The following is a 21,934-nucleotide window of genomic DNA, read 5'->3' as shown; positions in this document are numbered from 1 at the left end:
AAAATGGCTCAATAATACAGGAAGAGAATAAATTTCAAAGCTGCATTAATGGTAGCATTTTTGATAGTTCTTTTATAAGCATTTTAATTTTGTTTGAAAATTATCCCGAGAAATCAGGATAGTTATAACCCTGAGATGAAGATGTCACGCTGTCATGCTGATGGTGACAGAATTCTGACTTTGACTCCTGATATCTGCCCCAAATTCTAAATCTAACACAGTATGTTTCTCAAACTACATTTCAAAACATTTAAATCCCTTAAAAAAGGTGGGCAGGGGGACCTTTTCAATATCAATTGACAGTAATAACATTATAGGCAAAGAAAATATTGACCTTTGTCTAGAATACACCACACAATTTTTAATCTTTAAAAAAAATGACTATTTTTCCCTTAAAACTTAGCAAACATTCCCTACCAAACTGCTGTTGTACTATATGAAATGGTACCTATAAATCAGTAAGTCCAGATACAGGTATAGTTTTCAAAATGACAGCATTTTAAAGCTACAGGCCACTCCCCATTCATGCCTGCACTCACGCGCTGCACGGCCTCTCTACACAAAATGCAGTTTTGATTTTCCTTACACACTGTCCCAAAGGTTTCAACAGCCTCAGCGGCCCTCAGCTTGTGGTGCTCCCCTACCAAACCCTGGAGGTCAGCATGAACCACTGCACCGTTAACTGCTGCAAAGGCCCCCAGCAGCAGGGCAAGACCATAGCAGGCCTGCGGGTGGAGGAAGAGATGGGGGCAACACATCCCGTGTACCAGGAAGAAAGTCACAACTACAGGAAACTGGTGAACCTGAAAATTCAAATCCATAAAATCATTCAGAAACACTCAATGTCCTTCTTAAATATGCAACAAGTATATGTATAAAATGTCTGGAAGGGCATATAAGACATCAGTAACAGAGGTTGATCCAGGTGGTAATACTAAGTATCTGGGCTGGGGGGGAAGACTCACTACTTTCTAAAGTGTTTTTTACTTCTTGAATTATACACTATGTCAAATGTCTGATTTGTGTAAAAAAAAATTTTAATTGTACCTTGTGAAAGGGAAAACCATTTTTAATTTAGAATTTTCTGTATTATGTTAAATGAAATACTTGCTCCAAAAATTTACAGCTATAGTTCAGACCAATAAGCTTATTTCTGAAGGGCTAAGGATAAAGGGAATTTTTTTAAAGCTAGAAGAGAAGATATATCCACATGGAGAATTTTCCTTATGAAAAAAACCTCTAAACCAAGTCCCTTTTAATGAAAACACAATTGCAAATGATCACCACCTAATTTGTTTTGCACAAATTTCCCGGTACCATTTTAATTAAAGCTAAAAACTTTTTAAAAAACTGTCTTCATCAAACCATGATTTAAGAGAAACACACACATCAATATCCATAATAATGTATATTTTCTACAGATTGTCACTCAAGCACTGCAGTACTTCAAGTGAAAGGGGATAAATATATGAGTTCTCAACAGCAGCAGCATTCATATAGTCACCCTTCCAATCACAAAACAAGAGGCATGCATTCCAAACAACAGGATTGCAAAGCTGAAGGGCATTCTGAAGCACAAATGAGACGCTGGCTACTCCTAATGGGAAAGAATTACTGATAGACTCAAACTGAATCCCCCACATAACGCTGAGTGGAAAGCTAAAAGCGAGGACATGTGTAGGTCCATTTACCTTGAATTCTTACGGAGGCACTAGTCTATAGCCAAACAAGTAGGATCAGTGGTGACTGCCAGGGCAGGGGGAGTAGCGACTGGGCAGATGCAGGAAAAACCCTTCTCGGGTGCTGGATGGTTCTACTTCTTGATTTGGGGGTGGTCACTGACGTGGACGCTTATGTAAAAACCCATCAAGCTGGACACTAAAGATCTGTACATTGTTCTGTACATCATGTATCTGTTCTTGGTTTTTTATTTGTTTTCGTCTTTCCCTAGGAGGTGACAAAGATTTTCTTAAAAAATCTATTAACTAAGTCTTTTTTAATTCCCAAGAGGGAGGAATAACCATAAAGATCTACTAAGTCATTTAGCTATCCTTCCAAAAACGAACAGAAACACTTAAGTTTTCTGAAAGAGTTAAGATACACAGAAATGGAAACAAAAAAGCCTCGCCACCCAATTCCAAGCAAGGCAACAATGCCTGTGACTCTCTGCACAGATGCCAGACAGCTCAGCCAAGAGACGTCTCTAGGGTACCCAGCTGCAACCAGTTAGTCAAATCTGTATATGCTTCTGGAATCCAAAAGTTTCCTAATCTCTTAAATCATCTGCAGAAATTAGTTTTACACTTAGAAAAAGAAGAATTGGATCAAAAAACTCAAGAGTAGGAATAATGTAAAAGATATATGGCCTCACCTCCCCCTATTTTCTAAATTTAAAAGAAACTTGAAGACTGCTTCTCACAGGATGTCTCCTGCAGAAGTTGATTAAGAAAAATATTCTGGTCTTCCCAAGTCGTATCAGACAGAATCAACCATATGTGAAGGAAACTTAATCCCTAGTAACTTTTCTGAACACATTCTTTGTATAAGATCATTTGCTACAACTCAATGACTTTAATACAAATATGATACTGTTCATATTTTCTGTAATGAACACAGCTTAAACTGACGCCCTACTGACGGAGGAGCACTTCTGAAGAAGGGCACATCAGGAGGAAGAGCAAAGCGAGCCTTCTTACCTGGTGTCCGTCTCTCGCCATGTCTCCCCGGCGCGTCCCCTGGGCTCCTCGCACTCCCTCCTGAGGAGAAGCATCCGTTAGATTTGGAGACTCTCTTCAGACACTGGTGATGCCTACTAAGCACCTTTCAGACAACCCCACATGCTAACAAATCTAAGTATTCCTTCTCTTGCCTAAATAATGAAGGGTCATTTGAAAAAGGGAGTTGCTTCCTTCACAGCCTTCAGGTGGTGATGGACTATCAACACCTAGATGCTGTGCCTTCATATGGCTCTGGACATCAGGGTGAAGGATGGTCAGAACCACTGGGCACCAAGGACTGCCTTACTGTTTATCCCACTTGAGCTGACATCTCCAGCTCTCAGGTGAGTATGAGCTGCCTCGACTCTCACTTCCAGGCCTCTTGCCGTCTCTGGCAAGGCCCTAACAGGGAACGGTGCTAAGGCCCATGGAAACTCAGGTTGTAGAAATTCTTCTCCGAGTCCCTGGAGGTCTCAGTAGCTTCTAAGTCACAAGCAGTCTATTTCTTTTTAGCAATGAGTTGTTTGCTTTTTCTTGTTGTAAGTTAAATAAAGGTCTAGGAACAGAAGAGATGTGCCTGGAAATACTTCCAAAAATGTTTAATAAAGATGAGTAAGAACTTGGAATGTTAAAGAGACTACATATATGCATATGTATATGTTTCTACAAAGAGAAATTAGAGTTTTGCAAAATGATCTCTCAACATTTGCTGAACCATTCTTGCCCTATGTTTCAGTAAGCTTTCAAGGGATATTTGCATTTGATCATTTCACAGCATTCTCTATGGTGACCCAATTTCTCTAAGATAATCCAGTATTAAGAAATCAAGTTCTTTCAAACAGATGAACCTCAACATGACCACTTCTTAGATGATAGCATGTTATAGTGAAGTTAAATAACCTGAGATCACATTTAGCTGGCTGCCCAAAGACCCTAATTTTATCCCTGCAGCTGCCACACCTCATTAGAAACTCTCCGTCTCTTGCCAACAATTTTCATTTGGAAGCTCACATGCTAAAGTCCACAGGGAGAGTATGATTTAAATCTCTCCACTTTTTGCAGATACTTGTTAATGCTGACCAAGAACAGCAACACTAAATGATGAACATCACACTGCTCAAAATCAAGACACATCAAAAGAAGATGTTAGAGCCGAGTACAACAAGCACCTACTGACCCAAGGAGTGGGATCCAGAAGAGATAAGACCCTTCAGGAAGCTGGTCCTTAAGTAAAATCGAGCAAGCCTAAGTCCCAATGTACTTTTCCTTACCTGTGATTGGAATCAGTTTCCAATGTATTTCAGCCTCTTCAACAATATTTGACTTAGACTGTCTACAGAATGCGTGTTGAATGAGAATATCAGGACACACTGTGCAATTTCCAAAATCATCCATGCTAATTAAATTTGGATCCTAAAAATTAAGAGTACATGTTCAATAGCTTTCTTTTCGATTACATTTTAATGTCAAAAATAAACTTTTTTCACAAATTCACAAGCCTCAATCTAAACATTACAAATGAATAAAATCAACATGGGAAAGCTATAATCTATAGTCTTAAAATACAGTTTGTTCCCTATAAACATGATTTGATATGGATTTAGAGCAGAGGGCAGTAAACTTTTACAACAGGGTGCCAAATACTTCAGGCTCTGAAGACCAGACACTCAGGCCCAGCTCTGCCACTGCAGTGCACAAGCAGCCACAGCAGTGCCTGAGCTGACGGGCCCTGTTGGGTTCCTGGACTTCAGGTACAAAAACAGGTGGTATGCTGGGTCTGGCTCATGATTTTGCATATTAAATATGTCAGGAACATTAACAATATAGGTTAGTTTCCCGGGGCCCACCTTACATACCTCCCCAAGTAAGCCTCTTGCCACTACCCGTCCCATAAAATAAGTATACCAAAATGACATGAATAAAAGCATGTGGTGACATGCATATGACTTTTATTCAAAGACAGGAGAGAAAATGGAGCTAAGAGTAAATGAGAAATAAGCCCTTGAGAATATGGTGTCATCCTGTTGTTATTCCCCAGTGAGGCAGCCGCTTCTTGGTGGGGGAGGGTAAGGCTATCCGAGCTAGAGAGGACGACTCTGAGCACGCATTGTAAACAAACTGGTGCCCTGTCGAAAAAGGCTGAGCATCGCTTCAGAGATAATGCTGAAGGCCATTCATTTTCCAATTCCTATCTGCACACATGAAATACGAAGTACCTAACCTCTTACCTCATCTGCCTCACTGCTGGGTTCTGGTACTGCAGCAGAAAGTCAATGTTTGCAGGATTCATTTTATTATGAAATGATAGAGATTAACTTCCAGTAAGCCATTTCTGACAGATTGTCCAGCCTCAACTGTAATCACAACAGCTAAATCTTAAGACTATATAAAAGGCCTATAAACAGGATGGAAAACTACTACTTCTGCATTACCTCTTTATAACAAGGAGTAACTTAGAAATACCATCTTGGACACTTTTATTGAAATGTGTATTTTCTTTCGCTTTGAAAGGGGAAAACCACCACCTTACCGAAGAGCACCCCACTCTCACTCTCACACGCACACTCACAAAAGCAGTGATGAAAGACATATGCTTACTTCTTTCAGAGGCAGTTTATGCTTAGGGCCTACTTCACTGCCAGGAACGGCGAAGGGATACCTCAGAGATGATGGATCAGCTTCTACCAGTGAGCTCTGAGTACCCTTAAAACGTGCCTTTTCAGGTTTTGCACAAGCAGGCTGCTCATATTCTTTCTTATCAGGGTTCAGTGCGTCCTTGCGCTTCTGCCTCAGCTCTTCATAAGCATCATCAGCACTCAACCCCAAGGCTTTGTTGACTGTGTCTGTCAGGGAGTCATCAGAATGGCGTGCATTTGCTAGTGTTTCTGACAGCCAATGAAACAGCCTGTGGAAGTCGGCCAGACCCGAGGGAGGAGTGTCCTGCGGCCTCTGGTTCCAGTCGGCATCATGCCCAAGGGAGCCGACAAGCTGCGGAGACTCTGAAAAGGAAAGACAAAGCCGAGTATTAAAGTTAGGTTTGGAAGGCTAACCAGCAAACTTAAAAATCCAGTATGTCTAAAAATTATCATCAGACATCTACTGGCAGGAACTCAACCAAACCAGTGGCTTAGATTTTACAAGCACAAATGATCTCTGAACAACATGAGGGTTAGGAGTGCTGACTGCCCTAGTCAAAAATCCACATATAGTTTTTATTGCCCCAAAAACTTATCTACTAATGACCTACTGCTGATTTTATGGTAGTAAATGGTAGACTAGTATCTACAGATGTTTTAAGCATTCATGACCTACTTAATTTTTTCTTAATTTCTTTGTTATTTCTAGGCTAAGGACTAGGAAGATATGAAGATGACACATAAATACTAAAAACCACCACCAGCTCCACCACAATTTAATCTGATTTCTATCTCCTCTACACCTACAACATTGTTAAGATACTGCCTGATGTTCCTATAATCTAAATCTGATCTTGAATGACTAGGTGACTTAATCTGTAACAAAGCTAAGATACTAGGGATACAAAGTCATCCTGAAGACATTCAGGGAACTCCCAAAGAACAAGAACTATGAGAGAAAACATGTTAAGACATGGTCCAAGCAGGCATCGATCCAGATTGCCTGCATAACCAATACATGAAAAAGCTCTCAAAGGGAACAGACACTCAAAAGGTCACATGCTTTAATGCTGAAGGAGGGTAAAGCCTGGGCAGATGTCAGGATTTCCAGAGGGAATAATATACCACAGTTTAAAAAAAAAGGTCAACAACAGAGTGCACACTGTATGACTCTGACTATATGAAACCACAGAGCAGGTAAAACTGATCTACAGAGACAGAAAGATCAGTGGTTGGGTGGGGTTAGATTAACTACAAGGCAACATTTGGGGGTAATAAAAACTGTTCTAAAATATTGGACAGGTGGCAACACAACCATCAAAAGTCAGCAAACTTCAGTTAAAATGGGTATACTGTATATAAATCACACTTCAAGGAAGTTGGTATTAAATGCAGGTAGGGAAGATAGGAGGTTAACTCTTATAAAAGGAGTGGGTTCACCACCAAATCAAGATGAAGACATTTTAAAAGTCTGAATCCAAATCTCTACTTTCAGAAATCAGCAATAAAGTATGCAAAATGTCTAGAAAGAAACACGAATGAGGAACACCTAGAAATGTAAAGCTGACTGTCACTAGTTCCAATCTAAGCTATCTACCCCTTCTCTCTGCCCTATTTCTCCTTTGGTCTACTGTAATTAGATGGCTTTCCCACCATTTTAATTCTTGATAAAATCTGATTTTCACCAACAACTATTTTTTCACATACACAAAATTAGTCATTATCAGCTAAAATGGTATCGCAATTTAAGTATCTTGCCTATTATGTGCTCAGTACTGGGAAATACAGCTGAGTTTAGAAGCAGTGCTTTGGAGTCCGTCAGAACTGAGTTTACACATGGATTAGCGAACTCTGCAACTTCACATGAAGTGACTTAACTTTTCTGATTTTTCTCATCTATAAAATAATGTCTACCATTTAAGAACTGAGTCTCTCTCTCTCTCTCTCTCTCTCTATCGAGCAAAGCACCTAGGCGCAGGTCAATAACGAAAAACAGTACAGATCAGTAAGTGTCAAGAGGTTCGGCAGAGCTGATACCCAGCACAAGTTAAAGGAGATGAAAGCCATCAAGGAGCAGAACAGAAAACTAAGGAAGGATTAGAACTGCAAAGACAGGAGGCTTGAGAAAAATAAAAGATGCTTCAAGAAGAAAGAGAAGTAAAGGGCTAAGATATATTCTGGGGAGAGAGAGGCCAAACCAAGGAGCCTATTTAAAGACAGCAGGAACACAGTTAGTTACCCAGGCTAGATGCGGCCAGTGTTTGACAAAGCCTTGAAAGATGAGTAACAGCAGCTCAGACTGGAAGAACATGAAAATGAAATCAGAGTGACAGAGGCCAGGAAGGCCACCCCAGATGAGGACATGGACAAGGGTGAAAACACTGGGCAGACAGACAGAACACGGGGCAAGTAAAGAAAAAAACCTGGAAGTCACTGAGAACAGTGAGGTCAGACTTTCTGTAACGATGGAAATGTTCTCTGTGCTCTTCATACAGTGGCGTGCCTGGTGAAATACAGCTGGAATATTATAGGAAATGAACTTTCATTTGATTTTAATTAAATTTAAATAACACGTGGCTAGGGGCTACCATACCGGATAGTGCGTGAACAGGAAGTGAAGGGGACAGATACGTGAAAAGTTGACGATAGTGACAAGAGTATAATAAGGACTGAGCTAACTGAATCAGTCCTGAGACACACTGCATCTGAAAGCATGCCAGTGAAACTGTAAGCAACAGAGGACGGATACTCAGACCTGCCGTGATCAACCAGAACGAGCAGAAGCACAAAACTGAAGGCCCCTGAACAAAGGAATACGTTTCACACGTATGGCGTAGAAGTGTGAAGATCTTAGTATCTACATGAAAAATGTTTTAAATTGTTTGCAATGCTGAAACACACACTGAAGAGAAGGGTTTCCCATTTCTGTCTTTTTTCTGTCAACTAAAACAAAACAAAGCAAAGAAAAATAGAAGAGAAGAAAGCCAAATGTATTATTACTGGAATCCTGTAAGTAATTAACTGTAAGATAAAACTAAGAAGTTTTATCGCAAAACTCAGAAGGTTCCTTTCATTAAGAACATCCTAAAAGAACCCAATATTCTGCATTGTACTTTTCCATTTCTAAAACTAAGCAAATAGAAAAGGACAGGAGCTCCAATTAGCAGGCCAACAGCTGAGCATATTTTACTTTCCTACTGGCTGGCCAAAGCTGCATCCAGAAAGCTGATGTACTAGGGCAGAAGATGGCAAGTATTTTCTGTAAAGGACCAGCCTTTTAGGCTTTGTGGGCCCGCAGCACTGCCGCTGTGGTGTGAGAACATCTATGTAAACGACATCAAATAGGTGTATGCCAATGACCTTCTTTACAAAAAGAGGATGGGGTGGATTAGCCCTGAGGCAGTAACTTCCAGACTCCTGTATCAAGGGAAAGGACAGAATTACTTTACTATTTTCTGGTAGTTAGTTTAATAATTTATGAGAGTAATCTGGTATTTTACCTTCACACAGATGGCAATTTGCAGATATATTACTGGTCTTGGCGAGCTTTCTCCTATTTTCAGGTAGATCCTCAAGCTTCCTCTTCAAGATAGTTTTGCTTCTCATATCTTCCGTGTCGGAGTCCCCACCCACATTTTTTTTCCTACACTGAATTAAGTGAATCAATTCTTTAACTCTGTCCTTATCATAATCCAAAGAGTGAGATGACTTCTGCTTTGCAGGTATAATAATTTCACCCCTTGAGTTATTTCGTTTTCGAAATTTCATTTTTGTACCATTCATGTCTTCTTCTTGGCCTTCATAGTCTGAAAGTGGGCTCAACTGTTGAAGTTTCCTATTTTCTTCAAATAGATCTTTTAATTTACAAATAGGTAACTGATACATTTCAGGCCGAAAAATATAGGTATGCAAACAGTTATCAATATGGGATTTATTTTTTGGAGCTGAGTATAAGAATTTTTTATCATCTAATCGTGAATCATATGGAAACATGATGAATTCTCGTTTACCTGAACCAAAACCTCGCTTAAAAAATTCACTTACATACTTTTCAACACCAGAATGGAAATTTACAGTATTTATACTTTTGAATTCCTTTCGACACTGAATCAAAGCAAATTGTAAAAACTGAGTTATTTTTAATACATCTGGCATGCTCTCATGTCTCTCCTGTGGTGCTGCACTAGTTGAAACTTTCTGTGCTATAAACAAACAAAAAAGTAAAAACCATGTTAGCAATTAAGAAACTGATCAAATACAGATCTACACATAGCCAAAGAAATGTAAGAACATTCATACATTGATGGTGAACCAAACTAGTATGGACCCCAATACGTATGTGTACACAGAAATATATGAATAGCATGCTTTCAAGTCCAGGAACCTAAAACAGGCCAGTAAGAAACTGCAACAAAATTGAACTTATTTTTTTAAAGGGAATACCACCCACTGGTAGATCATCTTCATTTCCTATTGTCCCTAAGCAATTCAACTGATGGCAAGCAAACACCAAGGAGCAATAGAGGTAGGACAAGACCTAAGGCTCCTAGCAAGTCAGTCCTGCAAATCCTGCAATGACCTCCTTCCTGCTATAATGTGACTGTAACTTCACATGAATTCTCTACCTGCAGAAGCAGAAGTGCAGGCATTTAGTGACTACAATTGCGAATCTCATTCTTAATGTAACAGTCAAACCCATTAGTGGGAATTTTACCTTAACACTGCATTAAAGTTAGTTCTTAGAAACAGTGAACAGGAAATTTTCTCTAGTATCAGTGTAAAAGCACCTCATTAATTCTGAATGGCCTAATAGCTGACCTCGCACATAAGGCCTTCACAGTTGCTAAAATCATATAACTTATGTTTTGTGTTGCTAGTACCTGTTCATATCCCCATTTTCCAAAACATGATGTAAGAAAGACAGAATGCTTAGTGAATTATCTGGAAATTTGCAATAAAATGTAGGTAATCTAAGGTAAATAGATTTAGATATTCAAAGAACTTACAAGAAACTATGCCTCTAGGCTCTTGAAATAGAAATAAGGCGTGTAGGACTCGAGACTTGGCAGTTTGATGTTCTAAAAAAAAAAACAGAAGCCAAATTCATTAGCAATACACTTTAATTAAGAAGTTAAAAAGAATTGTAAAACTTAGAGAGCACCTACCATATGGAGAAACCATTTGACAAGGAGAGAGAAGAAAAAGGTATCCTCGGTCTCCCAAAGGTTTAACAAGAACCTGCATTTTTGGAAGAGGGAAGAAGTTGAATCTGCTTTATTATTACTCATCGTAAGGCTGACACACAGCAGTTTCTACTAATTACAAAGAAAAAAAGTTCTTCATCATCTTTTTAGGGAAAATGTTGCTACTGAATTTAAAATTCTTGCCACCTACTCTCTGCTGATTAACAGGACTACAAGTAAGAAATTACTGGTTTTCATAACTTTAATGAAAGGTATTACTAAAATAATTCTAATAACTAGAAAACCAACTTGATATTTCCCTGAAGCTAAAATACAAAGACCTAACAACTAAAGACTTCAAATATTCCCCTCAGCGATTCAAAGACACGCTACCAATCACCAAGGCAGCTGTGCTGGACATTGGCGATACAGAAGCAAGTATGGCCCAAATGCTTCCTTTCATGAGATCAGGGTAACTGCACGAGAAATGTGCTACCACCAATCCTGCAAACACTCCATGAACATGTGTCACACGTAAGCAATCTGCCTTGGCAGAGGTAACTTCAGACAAGCAATACAAGATCTTTGACCACAAGAAGTTTGTAACTGGGTGAAGAGTTAAGCCAAGAAATATCAGCAAGTAGAGAAGACAGAAAAGTTCTCAGACTCACAAAGCAACAGGAAGGGAAAAAAGTTGAAGGTCGGAGACAACACTGACAATGTACTGCAAGTAGCTGTGGAGGATAAATACGCTGCCAAGAGCCTGACACTGTGGGAAGGACATTTCAATAGTGGCAACATCATGAACAAAGGCAAAGTTATAATATGATGGACAGCTTGCAATATCAGAATACTTATGACTGGCAAAAGGGTGAGGACAGACCAGGATAAATGTTTAAAGACAAGTCTAAAAAGAAAGAACATGGGCTAGATTATAAAGACAAGAATGCAGGTTAGCCAGGAGTGTGTTCCAGGGTATACCCATTTGAAATGGAGTGTTTCCCTAAAAAAAATAAAAAACAAAACCTTGACAGCACTGTGCAAAAGGTGGAAAGAAAACGTGAGAACTCAGTTCAAGGGATACTGCAAGAGTTCACAATATTTTCTGGATTAAGTAAAGGGAAAACGGCATGGCAGCTGACATGAAAGGGTATCTGAGCTCTGAAAGAAAACTTATACTGCCTCAACTCCTATTAAACAATCACACTACACGAAGTCTGTGGAAGAACCACTGATTCAAAAGATAAGAAGTGATTGTGCTACACCATTGTACAGTCAATACAAACAGTTTGAACACACAAAAGTGAAGTGGACAATGTATAAGCAAAACTTTCGTTTCAGACTCAAACACTTTTATACATAATGTTTTATGTATCATATCCCTTTTAACATTTTGCTCAGCTCCTGGTTTGTGAGACAAGAAGTTGGGAAGCACAAGTATGATTGATCTCATGCTTTGTGGTCACTGAGGAAAAACAATTAGATTCTTTTAACTTCCCCCTTCTTCCAAATACTAGGTTTTTACAAATTCCACTGGCTTAGTGGCCTAAAAATCCCTTGTTGCTTAGGGGCCTCAATGTCCCTAGAGACCTAGAGAACACGGAACACTGCACCCAGAAACACCCCTGGGCAAAGGCCCCAGCAGCAGTATCTGTGGCTATAGCCCAAACCTGTTAATGCTGTAAAAAGGAAACACCAGTGAACTCTGTGCTCCTGCTGCCCCCATTTATTTACAGCTTACTGCTTCCTTCCCCCTCAAAAAACAATAGTAACGCAATCTGTGGATTTTCATTACTTTATTCTACTATTTTGACTTTCAAGATAATACTATAGGTAAGATGATACAAAAAAAAAAAGTGTATGAAAAATACGAAATATTAAGCTCACAATCTTAAATCACCAAGCTTAGGAGAAAATATGCTGTCCTGAGACTCACCAGAAACAAGATTCAAACATCCATGGGCTTCAAACTAGAATTATCAGATGCAGTATATATAAAACAGGTATGAAATGTTTAAAGAAATACACGAATAAAATAACTGGCAGAATTGAAAACACTTTCACACAAAAATTGGTACACAAATGTTCATAGCTGCAATATTCATAATAGTCAAACAATGGATTGACAAATGGACAAAATGTGGCATTATCCATACAATTAATACTCAGCCATAAAAAAGAATGAAGTACTGACACACTACAACATGGATGAACCTTAATAGCACTACACTAAGTGAAGGCAGGCAGGCACTGAAGGCCACATATTGCACGATTCCACTTACATACAATGTCCAGAATAGACAAATCCATAAGGACAGAAGTAGATTAGTGACTGTCAGGGACTAGGGGGGAGGAAATTTGAAGTGAATGCTTAGTGAGTTTGAAGTTTCTGGTGTGATGGGAATGTTCTGGATTTACTGGTGAAGGTTGCACAATATTGTGAATCCACTAAAAATTAAGAAATTGTACACTTTAAAATGATCTTATTTCAGTTAAAAAAAAAAAAATCAAGGATTTTCAGAATATAACCTCCACCTCCTACACCAGTGCCTGGTATGTAATAGGTACTGAATAAATACTTCTGAAAAAGAATCTAGTTTTTAAAAAAGACCAGGCAGGTCTCAAAAAGAATCAATTAAACTTTCAGAAACCAAAAGTATTCTGTGAATTTAAAAACTCAACGAATAGATTAAACAGCAAATCAGAAACAGCTCACTACAGAATTTGATGATATTACACAGAATGTAGCAAAAAGTAACAGTAGATATTAAACACAGGAGGTTAATACAGCTGAAGAGAATTCAAAGACTGATACCTGACACTCCAGGGCCTTAGAAAGACAGTCTAAAAAGAATGAAGAAGTATAATCAGAGAGATAATGACTTAACTGTATCCCAGAAATGAAGACATGAATTCAGATATCAAAGAGGATATATTCCAAGCATGATAAATAAGAAACCTACACCTAGATATATTTAATGTAATTGCAAAAAACCAAAAACATTAAAAAAAAAAAACAGAAAAAAAGATGACCTACAAAAAAACAATAATTACCTAAGAGCTGACCTCTCAATAAAAATAAAGCCAAAAGATATTATAATAGTCAAAGTGCCCAAAGAAAAATAGCTGTCAACCCGTCAACCCAGACTGTGTACCCAGGATCTAACAATTAAGTAGACCTTTTTCCAAATACATTGGGAAGCATATATAAAAGCTGGACCACAAGTCTCAAATTTTAAACAACTAGCACCTATGCTGACTAAATGGAATTAAATTAGAAAAAACAAAAAGATGAAAGTATCCTGATACATTTGGAAATTTAAAAACATACCTCTACATTATGTGTCTGAGTGGTAATCATAATGGAAACTTAAAAAGTACTTAGAACTAAATACTAAAAGTACTACACATTAAAATGTAGAATACAACTATGGCAGTACTTGGAACTCAAAATTCAGTGACCATTTTTCATCTTAAAATGTCAGAAATAACAAAATAAACCCTCCCCAAAAAAGTAAGACAGCTGAAATTAACAAAAGAGTAGAAGATATAAGAGGGTTAAAACCAAAATTTGGTTCTTAGGACCAGTAAACGTACCTCTGGTGAAAGTGACGAGTAAGAGAGGTATAAGGAAAATACTATTATTAGGAAATAATATAAATAATTCTACACCAATAAACTAAAAAAAATAAAATAGACAAGTTCTTAAAAAATCAAACAAACCCATGATATATACAAATTGACCAGAAATAGGAAACCTTAAAAATACTTTTTAACTATTAAACAAAATTCATCAGTGCTTTAAAATTATCCATGAACAAAAAAAATTTTTTGGAGGTAATTTTTATTTTATGTATGTATGTATGTATGTATGTATTTATAAAGGTATCATTGATATATACTCTTATGAACATTTCACATGAAAAACATTGTGGTTACTCAACACAGTCACCCATATTATCAAGTCCCCCCCCCATACTCCACTTAAGTCACTGTTCATCAGTGTAGTAACACACCACAGTCACTACTTGTCTTCTCAAGACACATGTGCTATCCAACATCTAGAGAATAGATTATTCTAACCATATATACATCAATCTCTTGCAATATGAGGAAAACTAGTATCTAACTCAATTCTAGAAATCTGGTATAACACAAGCCAAATATGAGAAAGAAAAATTGCAGGTGAATCTCAATCATCATCACAGATTTTCCTACATAAGATAGTCACAGACCAAATCACACATTTATTTAAAAAGGGGGGAGGGAGTGTTCTAAACCAGCAACACAGGATAGTTTAATACTGCAAAAAAATAAATATAATTAATCTTACTAAATTTATAGGATAAATTCTATCTGTGATGGCTAATTTTGTATGTCAACTTGTCTGGTGCACAGATGGCCAGACAACTGGTTTATCCTGGGTGATGGGAGAAAAAAAAAGATGGCATCTGTGGGTAAAACTGTAACACTTCCAGAATATCTCGCCTGGCTTTGGTGCATTTGCATATCCTCAGGAGTGGAAAGAAGTTCATCTCCATGTCAATGGGTAATTACCTGGGCAACCGAGGGCGTGTCTGAACCTGAGAGGTTATGAGGATGGGCTGGCTTGCTTGCTTCCTTCCGGAACAGGGGAGAGAGATGGTGCTGGACTGCAGTTTGTAAGCAATAAATGGGTTTTAAACTTTACTTTTCCCTAGAGGTATTTTGCCCTGGGATTTCCTCTCCCGGGACTTACAGGGGTGTTGCAAGGCAAGGCAAAAACCTCTTCCCAAAATCACACATAACAGGAAAACACAGCAAATACAACTAGGCCTGAAATCGACTTGAAGACAGCAGAACTGACCACCTACATCTGGGGAAGAAGAGAGACCCTATAGAAAAGGGTAAAGTGACAAAGCCATGATCCAGGGGGATTCAAGAGCCTTCCTGCCACCCTGGCACACAGGCAGGAGGAAGAGGAACCCAGGACCCTGAACACTTGGCCCTGGAGATCTGCTCTAGGAACATGAGCCCACATTGCACAGTGCCCTGGTGATTGGTGGGGCTGGACAGCAGAGACTGGCAGAACACTCGGGGAGGCTGAGACCCCAGCCACCTGTGGAGAACAGGCATGCTCTACTTGCCCCTCTGAGAAAGAAAGCAAGCAGGCAGTTTCAAAGACTTCCCAGCAGTGAAAGGGGCCTGGAGGGGCAAGGACTGCACAGAGCTCTCTATTTAGAAGAAAGCTCAGGTGGACAATACCTCCACAGCCTGCCCTCAGTGAAATCAAACTTTACACCCAGGTAAGCAGGGGGAGAATGCCCAGCCTGCTCAACCCTATTTTGGGCCAGCTGGCAGCTGCCTGCAAAGAACCAGCCCTAGGAGCTCTTTCCTCCCGGCAGGTGCCGGTCCTTTTTGCCAGGCCCTACCAGCACAGCGGGCCAGGTGGGGCAGTTCCCGCCCCACAGCCGAAGCACATGTGCAGCCCAGCACTGGGAGCTCTTCCCTTTTGGCAGGCACTTGTCCTGCTTGCAAGCATCCCCACCACTGGGGCAGGCCCAGATGGCAGCTCCAGAGAGTAGTCTCCCTACTCGTGTGATCAGCTGACAGCCCACACAGCCCATCTGAAATCAGACCACCACAAGCTAGGCAGACCCACTGCACACCAACAGCTGGGGCACCACACAGGAAACTGACCTCCTCGGCACTAGAGGGCTAATCCTACACAAACCTATTATCCCATAAGGAAACACTAAAGAAAATGAAGAGACAGAGTAATGGTCCGAACAAAAATTTAAAAAAAAACACAAGAAGGAGGGCCAGTGAAACTGAAATCACCAATCTCCTTGATAAAGATTTCAAAATAAAAGTAAAAAACATGCTCACAGACCTAGAGAAAAATACTCAGTATCTCAGGGAGGACTTCAACAAAGAGAAAATTTGAAAAAAACAGTATGGAAATGATAGATACAATGGAGGGACTTCAAAGCAGATTAGATGAAGTAGAGAAGATGGTAAATGAAACAGAAATTAGAGAACAGGAAAACAAAGAAGCTGAGGCACAGAGAAAGAAAGGATCCCCAGGAATGAAAGAATAATAAGAGAGCTGTGTGACTAATCCAAGCAGAACAATATTTGGATTATAGGAGTACCAAAAGAGAGAGAAAAAGGGACAGAGAATTTCTTTGAGGAAATAATTGCTGTCACCAGAGAAAATAAACCCACAGTAAAGGTAGCAGACCAATTAATTACTAAGTAAATACAAAATTAAATCAACTACTCACAAAGTTAGTTAAGGGATACACAAAGAGTACAGAGTATGACACCTAATATATAAAGAGTGGAGGAGGAAGAGGAGGAAGAAGAGGAGGTGGAAGAAAACCACCTTTAGACTGTGTCTGAAATAGAGTAATAAGCAAGTTAAGATAGACTGTCAGATAGTAAGGAAGCTATCCTTGAATCTTTGGTAACCACAAATCTAAAGCCTACAATGGCAGTAAGTACATATCTATCAATAATCACCCTAAATGTAAATGGACTGAATGCACCAATCAAAAGACAGAATGGCAGAATGGATTAAAAAATAAACAACACAAGACCCACATATATGCTATGCTGCCTACAAGAGACTCATTTCAAACCCAAAGACATACACTAAAAGTGAAGGGATGGAAAGATATTCCATGCAAATAACTTGGGAGAAAAAAGCAGGAAGAGCAGTACTTTTATCAGACAAAATGGATTTCAATAACAAGAGACAAGGACATTACATATAAAGGGTTCAGTCCAACAAGAGGATATAACCATTATAAATATCCATGCACCCAACATAGGAGCACCTAAACATGTGAAACAAATACTAACAGAATTAAAGGGGGAAATAGAATGCATTCATTTTAGGAGATTTCAACACACCATTCACTCCAAAGGACAATCAACCAGACAGAAAATAAGTAAGGAGAAAGAGGCACTGAATGACACACTAGAATAGATAGACCTAACAGACATCTACAGAACACTCCACCCAAAAGCAGCAGGATACACATTCTTCTCACATGTACATGGAATGTTTTCAAGAATAGATCACATACTAGGCTATAAAAAGAGCCTCAAAAAATTCAAAAAGATTGGAATTGTGTCAACCAGCCTCTCAGACCACAAAGGTATGAAATTAGAAATGTTATGCAAAGAAAACAAAACAAAAAAAACACACAAACACATGGCACTTAACATGTTCCTAAATAATCAATGGATCAATGACCAAGTTAAAAGAGATCAAGCAATATATGGAGATAAATGAAAACAATCATTCAACAGCCCAAAACCTGTGGGATGCAATAAAGGCAGTTCTGAGAGGAAAGTATTTATCAGTACAGGCTCACCTCAAGAATCGAGAACAATCTCAAAAGAACAGTCTAAACTAGCAATTAATGAAACTAGAAAAAGAAGAACAAATGAGGCCCAAAGTCAGTAAGAGGACATACATACATAATAAAGAACAGAGTAGAAATAAATAAAATTGAGAATAATAAAACAATAGAATCAATGAAGGCATGAGCTGTTTCTCTGAGAAAATAAGCAAGATAGATAAAACCCTAGCCAGACTTATCATGAAAAAGAGTGTACACACATAAACAGAAATGAGAACGAAAAATCACTACAGACACCATGGAAATGCAAAGAATTATTAAAGAATACGATGAAAAATTTTAATGCCAACAAATTGGATAACCTAAAAGAAATGACAACTTTCTAATAAATACAGCCTTCCAAGACTGACCCAGGAAGAAACAGAAAATCTGAACAAACCGATTACCAGCAATGAAATCGAACTGGTAAACAAAAAATTACTTAAGAACAAAATTCCTGGCCCAGATGGCTTCACAGCTGAATTTTATCAAACATTTTAAGAAGAGCTAATGCCCATCCCTCCTTAAAGTATTCCAAAAAGTAGAAGAGGAGGAAATACTTTCAAACTCATTCTATGAGGCCACCATTACTAATACCAAAAGACAGACACCACAAAAAAAAGAAAATTACAGACCAATATCCCTGGTGAACACAGATGCAAAAATACTCAACAAAATATTGGCAAACTGAATTAAAATCATCAAAAAGATGATCCATCATGCCCAAGTGGGATTTATTCCAGGGATGCGAGGATGGCACAATATTTAAAAAATCCACCAACATCATACACCACACATCAACAAAAAGGACAAAAATCACACGAACATCTCAACAGTTGCTGTAAAAGCAAATTTAACAAAATTCAACATTCATTCATGATAAAAACTCTCAAAAAAATGCTTATAGAACCTCAATATAATAAAGGACATATACAACAAATGCACAGCTAACATCATATTCAATGGGAAAAACTTTTCCGCTAAGATCAGGACCAAGACAATGATGCCCACTATCACCCCTTCTTTTCAACATAGTACTGGAGGTACTAGCCATGGCAATCAGACAAGACAAAGAAATTAAAGACATCCAAACTGATAAGGAAGAAGTTAAATTGTCACCGTTTGCAGATGAAATGAAAACCCTAAAGACTCCACCAAAAAACTGTTAGAACTAAACTGAGTTCAGCAAAGTTTCAAGATACAAAATTAACACAGAAATCTGTTGCATTCCTATATATTAACAATAAATTAGCAGAAAGAGAAATCAGGAAAAAAACTCCACTTACAATTGCATCAAAAATAATAAAATACCTAGGAATAAACCTAACCAAGGAGGTGAAAGACTTATAGCCTGAAAACTACAAGACACTCGAGAGAAAGAAGACACCAATATATGGAAATACACCCTGTGCTCAGGGATAGGAATTAATATTGTCAAAATGGCCATCCTGCCTAAAGCCATCTACAGATTCAATGCAATCCCTATTAGAATCCAACAGCATTCTTCGAAGAACTAGAACAGTTTTAAAATTCATATGGAACCACAAAAGACCCCAAATAGCCAAAACAATCCTGAGAAGAACAAAGCTGGAAAGATTACGTTCCCTAACTTCAAACTCTATTACAAAGCCACAGTGAACAATTTGGTACTGGCACAAGAACAGCCCCATAGATCAATGGAACAAGAACAGTGCCCAGATATAAGCCCCCACATATATGGTCAATTAATATATGATAAAGTAGCTATGAATATACAATGGGGAAATAACAGCCTCTTCAACAACGTGTGTTGGCACAACTGGATAGCTACACAAAAGTAAACTTGAAATGCATCAAAGACCTGAATGTAAGTCATGAAACCATAAAACTCTTAGAAGAAAACATAAGCAAAAACCTCTTGAATATAAACATGAACAACTTTTTCCTTAACACATCTCATTGGGCAAGTAGAACAAAATAAAAAACGAACACATGGGACTACATCAAACTAAAAGACTTCTGTATGGCAAAGGACACCATCAGCAGAACAAAAAGGCAACCCAGAGTATGGGAGGATATATTCGTAAATGTCTGATCCGATAAGGGGTTAACATCCATACTTCAACACCCCCCGCCAAAAATAACCTGGTAAAAAATGGACAGAGGATCTGAACAGACACTTCTCCAAAGAAGAAATTCAGATGGCCAACAGGCACATGAAAAGGCGTTCCACATCGCTAATCATCAGAGAAATGCATATCAAAACCACAATGAGATATCACCTCACACTTAACCAGTGGCCAATATCCAATATCCAACAGACAAGAAACAACAAATGCTGGCAAGGATGTGGAAAAATGCAAACCCTCCTACACTGTTGGTAGGAACAGTAAATTGGTACAACTGCTATGGAAAACAGTATGGAGGTTCCTCAAAAAGCTAAGAACAGAAATACCATTTGATCCAGTGATTCCACTTCTAGGAATTTACCCGAAGAAAACAAAATCCCTGACTCAAAAAGATACATGCACTCCCATGTCTATTGCCACATTTTTACAACAGCCAAGATATGGAAGCAACCCAAGTGTACAGTAATAGATGAATGGATAAAGATGCTGTACATGTACACAATGGAATATTATTCAGCCACAAAAAGGAAAAGAAATCCTGCCATTTGTAACATAGATGGATCTAGAGGGTGTATGGAGAAAGACAAAACAAAATCAACAAAATAGCAGGAGACTCACAGACACTGAGAAGTGACTGGTGGTCACCATGAGGGAGGGGTCAGGATGGGTGGCTGCGGAGCACAACGGGGAGAAAGGGGCACAAAAATTCTGAACTATAATATCCCTCTATGTTGACAGTAACCACACTAGAAGGGGTGAGGATTTAATAATAAGGGTCTGTTGAACCACCATGCTGTATATCTAAAACCAATATAAGATTGTGTATCAATGATATTTCAATTAAATAAATAAACGAATTCTACATAGCCATTAAAAATGTCTGCAAATCACTGACATAAATATCCATTTGCTACTTGGAAACTGAGGCTCAATGAAGTGAGGAATAAAAGTCAGTCAGTTGCTGAAAAACGTATTAAATGGCATACTTGTGCAAAACACCTTCTCTCCCTCTTCACTGGAATGTCACACACACATGAGCTCCTCTGTCCCATGCTACAAGAAACCTTGGGAGAGCCCCTCTCCTTCTCTGCAACCTCCTCTCCTTCAGCTGAACTGTATATAATACCACACATTAATTTTCCATTTGTTCCCATCACAATCTGATGCCTGACCTAATCCTTAACCCAAACTCTATATACTCCATCTCTATTCAATTGTGGACTGCCTAGTAATGTCTTCCATCATTCTTACCTTTCTCTTCCAACCCATCACCACCCTCTAACTGTAAGTCCCCTATTCATCTCCCCACTTCAACTCATTCTCTACAGAGTAACCACTGTAAACTTTCAAAACATAGATATCATCATCATGTTGCACACACAATCAAAACCTCATCCCACTCCCCTTAAAACCCATTGCTCTTAGGATCAAGTCCATACTTCCAACAACTGAACACTGCCTGCACAATGCTGCAGGACATAGCACACCTACACATTTCTAGCCTCATGTTCTACCACCTTCCCCCAGTGACTCTAGAATTCTTCCATCCCATCTACCTCACCAAAGCCTTGTTCTTTTGGAATCTTCCAAAATGGCAGTCTCTACTGGAACAAACCACAACTCTCTGAATAACTCCACTTATCATTCTGCATAATCCAGGAGAACAATCTCCTAGTTTCATGCTTTACTGAACTATAAACTCTACTTAAGAAAATTACATTCAATGAATATTTGTTGAGTATCATAGTCACAATCACAAAATACAGTAAAGACACTTTACGGGGAAGAGTGTTTTGTAGGTCTAGTGCCATGGCTAAAAAGAAGAGTACCAGTAACCAGAGTTTTACTACAGCCTCCAAGTGATAGCAACAAAGACACACACCTTGTGGGACTTTCAGG

General features: G+C 38.7%; 1 protein-coding gene across 4 annotated transcripts in view; it reads right to left on the bottom strand.

Moving 5' to 3' along the window:
- The window catches only part of TASOR (transcription activation suppressor), a 49,381-nt gene that overhangs the window by 10,562 nt on the left and 16,885 nt on the right, over positions 1-21,934 (bottom strand). For all 4 annotated transcript variants that reach the window (XM_036878001.2, XM_036878002.2, XM_036877999.2 and 1 more), the window contains exons 12-17: positions 10,519-10,591; positions 10,360-10,431; positions 8,854-9,555; positions 5,316-5,716; positions 3,989-4,130; positions 2,697-2,756 (exon numbers count right to left, since the gene is read on the bottom strand). In XM_036878001.2, coding sequence (XP_036733896.2) covers positions 2,697-2,756; positions 3,989-4,130; positions 5,316-5,716; positions 8,854-9,555; positions 10,360-10,431; positions 10,519-10,591 — 1,450 coding nt within the window. The remainder of the gene's footprint in view (positions 1-2,696; positions 2,757-3,988; positions 4,131-5,315; positions 5,717-8,853; positions 9,556-10,359; positions 10,432-10,518; positions 10,592-21,934) is intronic.

Source organism: Manis pentadactyla, chromosome 1 (genome assembly GCF_030020395.1).
Source record: "Manis pentadactyla isolate mManPen7 chromosome 1, mManPen7.hap1, whole genome shotgun sequence".
NCBI lineage: Eukaryota > Metazoa > Chordata > Mammalia > Pholidota > Manidae > Manis > Manis pentadactyla.
This window is presented reverse-complemented; position numbering and strand designations above follow the sequence as displayed.